Source organism: Carcharhinus amblyrhynchos, chromosome 3, assembly GCF_965287045.1.
Source record: "Carcharhinus amblyrhynchos chromosome 3, sCarAmb.v2.hapA, whole genome shotgun sequence".
Taxonomy (NCBI): Eukaryota; Metazoa; Chordata; class Chondrichthyes; order Carcharhiniformes; family Carcharhinidae; genus Carcharhinus; species Carcharhinus amblyrhynchos.
Window position 1 is genome coordinate 98,646,379 of NC_137326.1, and position 6,000 is coordinate 98,652,378.

The window sequence follows — 6,000 nt, forward strand, 5'->3', positions numbered from 1 at the left end:
GAGGGAATACAGTAAATGTTTCCAGTGATGTTGCTTGGTATCGAGGGTATTAGCTATGAGTAGAGATTGAATAAACTGGGAATGTTCTCTCTGTAAAGACAGAGGCTGAGGGGCGATAGAAGTTTATAAAATTATGAGGGGCATAGATAAGGTAAACAATTGGAAGCTGTTTCCCAGGGCAGAAATGACAGTTACAAGGGGGCACATGTTCAAGGTAAGGGGGGGAAGGTTCAACAGAGATGTGCAGAAGAAGTTTTTTTACACAGAGGAAAAAAAACTCTGTAAAAAAACAGTTTTGCAAGCGAGGTGCAATGCAACACCAAGTGAGGTGGTTGAGGCAGATACGTTAGTGACATTTAAGACTTATCTGGGTAGACATCTGAACAGATGGGGAATAGAGGAATATAGATGGTTGATCTAGCTAGGACAATGTGGTTGGCGCAGGCTTGGATGTGCCTGTTCCTTTTGTTGTACTATTTAGTTCTTTGAGTCGAGCAAGGCCATATGTCAAGTACTTCAGTTTGTGTGTTTGACTTTGCTTGTGAAGTGTTGAATTTCTGTCTTTCAAACAGGAAAGAAGGACTTGTGCATCTCCAAGGCTATTCATTCATCTTTTATTGAAGTGAATGAAGAAGGTTCAGAAGCAGCTGCAGCCTCAGGTATAATGCTTTGTAAAGCTGATAAGTATTTTGAATCTTGCACATTGGTTCAAAGATCGTTAAAATTTCTGATTTCTTGCCGCATTTTAGTTAGTTCAGTGTCCCCATTGCAGTGTACAATCTCTACATTCATTTACATTTATAGACAAGAAATGGAAATGTTTCTCTGGCAGTGGCACAAAGTGGGCGTAATGGATTATCCGTCCATTGTATGCAGCTATACTCTGTTCTATTACAGTCAATGGAACTGAATATTGGGCACTGGATATAATGGGCAGCTGGCTGATACCATCTATTTTGTGCCACAGCCTAAGACAAATTTCTACCCCTAAATCTTACTGCTAATAGCAGTTTCTGAACAATATTTAAATCCTAATTCAGATTTAAATAAAACTCTTCTTTAAATATGCAGTTTTCTGTATTTGATACTCTGTAAACTCCAACTCCATTTGCAGTTCACCTTTTACTGGCTTTTTAATGAGTGGCAGTGCTCTTATTGTAAATATTCAAACATTTAACTCAGTTGAAGCGAGCAGCGAGGCCAGGTGGACAAAGCAAAGAAAAATACATATCATTATACATTTTTAAACTTGTACTTAAACGTATATTTTCAAGATGATTTTAAATTTACCATTCCAGGCTGTCTAGAAATCGCCAATTCCATGATAACCAATTTTTGCTAACTTAAATATTAAAAAGAAATAACATACGGATTAAATTTTTTTAAAAAATTTATAAACTGGAATTATAAAATGATGTACCCAATAACCTAAAGCTTTAACTAATTTTGAAATCATGGAAAGGGGAATTGGATGCATTCATTTACTGACTTGGGTAGTATTGTTTTGTTTTCAGTACCTGTTTGCCCAGGAAATCCAGCATATTTTGGTGCAGACCCAGGCAAAGATCCCTTGTAGGGTTTGGAAGTGACAGTGAGCTTGTTAAGAAATCAGAGCATGAACTGGAATCATGAGATCAGCAAGGAAATATTTGTAAACTACTTAAACAAAATAGGGATAACAGGGAAATAACTGGCCCCCAAAAATGATTGATCTAGAGGTTGATAATGGTCAACAGACAGGTAGGAATTCACTAACTCAGTGAAATGTTCAGCAAAGCAACACCTGCTGAGGAAGGTAAAAGAGTTGATTAACTTTTCGGGCAAAGTCTTCATCAAAATGTGAGTGTTTCCATCATTTTATATTTTTATTTCAGATTTCCAATATCTTGTGGGGGGATTCTCCAGGCCCGCTAGTTCTGAATGCGATGGCCCGGAGAATCAGGAGTCGGCGGAAAAGAGGGCTTGGTGCCGATGAGTGCACATTCAAAACTGCCAATTTAAATATAATTAGCAGGTTTGCAGTCCTCTGTATTCGCCTGCCTCCCCAGCAGAATCTACAGTGGGTGGGCTTTCATACAGGTCCTCACAAGCGGACCTTGACCTTGTGGGTCAAGGAAGCACCACCAATACGTCAACAATGAGAAACATCCTTCCTCACCTCCCCCCTCCCCCAAGACCACACAGGCATGAAGTTTTTGTGAATAACCTCCACTCAGACCCCCCCCGACTCAGCTCCCTCCCCCCTTGGACCCTCCCTGTAGGTCAAGCACCTTGGCACTGCCAACACTGCACGATGCCCTGTCACCCTTCCTGGTGTCTTGGGCGCCTTAGTGGCTCAAGGAGTTTAGTCCAGTGGTCACTTGGCCTTCTGCTGCTGCCAGGCTGCAGAGGGAGGGTCCTGGGGGTTGACTCGCCACTTCCCACTGGGATGGGGGTGTTGTGGCTGGGTTCCTCCTTCTAGTCCTGGTGAACCTGACAATCACCAATGACGTAACGATTTCAGGCAGCCCTGTGATCAGTATCTGCATTCCTCCCTGTCAGTTGTGCAAATTCTGAAGTGGCACGGTAACTTTTAAACCTACACCTTCCCACCCCCCCGGTCACCTGGGCAAGATTGTAACTCATTGCAGCATTCTTTTGCAGCAGAGATTTCCCTTTCTTGCTGTCAGAAGCTGTAGATGTAAGCAGACCCTTTCTGAAGTCAAGGGGATGTCAATTTCACCGAAGGGGGGTGGGGGGGGAGTGGTCGGTGAGGGATGTTCCCAGTCTGCCCAGCTGTGCGTTCAGCCCCAATGAATACACACCAGCTTTGATTTGAAATTGCTGAAGCTTCAGAAATTGTTGAAATACTTTCCACTGCACTTGAAGTCTTTGATCTGTAACCTGTTCAATGTGCAGTGTTCCGTAAAAGATTAGCTGTCAGATCAAGGATTTCTATCATCCTCGAGAAACCTGTGTTTATTTTGATTTCCTTTCCCTTTGACTGCATCTCAAATGCCCCATTGATCCTGACTGCTATGTAGACAAAGTCTAATCCTGTTTAACAGCCTGCAGTTTAACTTCGTGTGCAAACCTGAAGGGGTCTGAGTAATGTGGGAGGGGGTTACCCATTATTTGTGGGGGGGGGGGGGGGGGGGGAGGATGCGCCTCTTGGTGGCACCCCGCTGGTCAGTGTGGAGGGGCACAATTTGTTTCTGCGGGGTGGGGGACCTGTTTCTGAGCACGGAGATTGGGTGGCTCTTTAGAAATGGTGGCCCAGCAGTGCACAAGCCATTGTCCAACGTCAGGTGGGGAAAGTAGGCACTTAGCCCCAGTTTGGGAGAATCATGATGCTTATGTTTTGCATTTTGGCACCAGCTGTTAGCATCAAGGACACATGGGGGAGAACTTGGCTGAAATGCATACACAAGAGTGCTATTAATTTGGCTGGCAAATTAACGGGCAGCCAGTATGAAACACTGTCTGTGACAGGCTGAGCACTACCAGGAATGGCAGAAAGAAGGCAGCTGCAGAGAAAAGGGAGGATTTGGCTGGTGCTTAAAATGTGCCCTCTCAAGGGGACAGCCACTGCAGAACTGTAACAAATACATTCTGACCAAAAAACGATGCAAAGGAAGCAAATGCAAATACCAACCTGAGTCCTCAGACACCTTTTAACCCAGACACTTGATTCCACCCTGGATCATGGTTGAAGTAAAAACATAAAGGCCTACTGGCCCTCCTGCTAACCATAAAAGCAGAAGTTGCAATGTAAAATTTTGTTCGATTGGCCTCTTCGTGGGCTAAATTTCTGGCTTGAATGTTGGCAGGTGTGCATCCAAACTCTCATGTGCACCCACCAATTGAAATATTGTGCGAGTGCATGATGTTGTTGGGACATATGCCTGATGTCTTTTCAGGGAATTTCAGGTGCATCTGGGTCAGGGCCACATTGACCCGAGCAACGTAAAATTCTGTCCCATGAGTTTGCACAGCTGACTATGTTTTCAACAAGAGTGTCCCAAGGCTCTGCAGAGAAATGTGCAGCTGGCAAGAATATACTGATGGCTATTTGTGCAGATGCACTTATTTATATTTAAAAGAACCAGATCAAATGTTGCTGTGGGCAATATTCGTAATACTTGGATTAACCTTTTCCACCTTTTGTACTCAGCTCTTATCAGATCACTCTTTCCAGACTGGCAGGTCTAAAACAGTAAAAATAATAAACTAATTAACTTGTACGTGCTGTGTTGCAGAAATGATCGCTGTTAGCAGAATGATGGTCCTTAATCCCCAGATCATTGCAGATCATCCATTTTTCTTTATGATCAGAAATCGAAAGACAGGTAAGAGAAATTCCAAACACCAATATTACAGCACTAACAGCAAAATTTAATGACACATTTTGCAATGTCAGACATTACAGATTAGAGAAAAAATATTTATTATAAACTACTATTAGGAAGTTGCAATGAAATGTAAAGAATTAGGTTAAAAAAAGGAACTGATAGGGATTTAGCTGCATTGAGGACTTGAGATGCACATCAGACTAGTATTAGAGCGAAACAGAGACTTTCTTAAGCAAACTGGATGCTAGCCGCTTGGAGACCTAGATCATAGCCATTTCCAGATCCAACTCAGAGCTCTCACAAAGAATCAAGCCGTGTGAAGGAACAAAAGCAGAAGAAGTCTATCTATGTGATGCATGATAAATTCTACTCTAAACTAGAAGAACGATTCCCAAAAGAAAGCTACAGGTCCTGTGTGGTAATTATTTGCTGGATTTGGCTCGTTGTTAAAACTGATGACGTTCCTTTGGGGAAGGTGTATACTTTATATAGTTTAGAAAAGTAGATAGATTTAGATTGGGGGTTAATTTAAGCATACTGTCTGGGTAACTGTTGTTGCTAATTGTTGTTCTTTAGTATTGCCTTTCTTCTTGTGTGTTTTAAAGTTTAATAAATGTTTTGTTTAAATATTTTATAACAAGACTGAAGCCTTTCCTCATCGGGTTTCATCTCTATTCTTCATTTTTTCCAAAAATAAATAGTTAATGAAGCAATATTTCAGGATTCCCATCTGGAATTTGGGATGACCTTGCATTGCAACATCAATGGGATTCCTAACACTATGCATAGTCCAAAACTATCAAATTCTGAAATTACTGTGAAAATAAACAAATTGTGACTTTTTATTTTTTTTTAAAGTCCAAGGATTAAAATACTACCACAGAATTTCTCATTATTATTAAAAAATAAAATATTTAAACTTAAACTGGATAACTATATTTACTAGATGACCTCAGACTGTACTTTTACCTCCTTCTGATCTAGGCACCATCCTCTTTATGGGTAGAGTCATGCATCCTGAAGATATTAATCCAAATGGACATGATTTTGAAGCATTATAGATGCATCAATTCTACAATGAAGAAACGCCTCATTTAACAGCTTTTCATTTCATAAGTGGTGTGTTTTACAGTTACTGCAATTTTACAGTCTGCTAATTTTTATCATTGCTAGCTGAAGTAAAAGGAGTATGTAATAAAGAGAACATTTGTAGAAAGAGTCTGTGTTAAGCAATTAATTTTTATATTACTATTCCTGTACTGTCACCTTCATTCCTTAAATAAAATAAATGAACATTGTTCCACATTTATAACATACGGAAATACTTAATAAAGCTCTGAGGTAACATTGTTAAGAATGCTGCAATGGTAGTTGAAAAATGAAGTGAAAATTATGAGCCAAGCCTTTGCTAACAGTCACACTTCACTTCAATATCTTCATGTGACAATCTGACCCACAAGTTTTATATTGTTCTGCGCTGTAATAAGTCATTAGAAATTGGTTTTGTAGGCAAAATTGGTATTTACAAGTTGTACAATGACTTGTATGATATTGCCTATCATTAGTTATGATGCAAAAGTAGTCTGTAAAATATGAATTTCTGATTACCATGCTCTTTTGTTATGGTGGCATTTAAATGCCAAATGGGTATAATGCTGAACTGAAACAT

General features: G+C 40.4%; 1 protein-coding gene across 2 annotated transcripts in view; it reads left to right on the forward strand.

The window, feature by feature from the left end:
- LOC145340958 (neuroserpin-like) overlaps positions 1-5,629 on the forward strand; it is a 47,813-nt gene extending 42,184 nt beyond the window's left edge. For both annotated transcript variants that reach the window (XM_080185569.1, XM_080185570.1), the window contains exons 7-9: positions 573-659; positions 4,239-4,328; positions 5,316-5,629. In XM_080185569.1, coding sequence (XP_080041695.1) covers positions 573-659; positions 4,239-4,328; positions 5,316-5,392 — 254 coding nt within the window. In that variant the 3' untranslated portion in view covers positions 5,393-5,629. The remainder of the gene's footprint in view (positions 1-572; positions 660-4,238; positions 4,329-5,315) is intronic.
- The last annotated feature ends 371 nt before the right edge of the window (positions 5,630-6,000 follow it).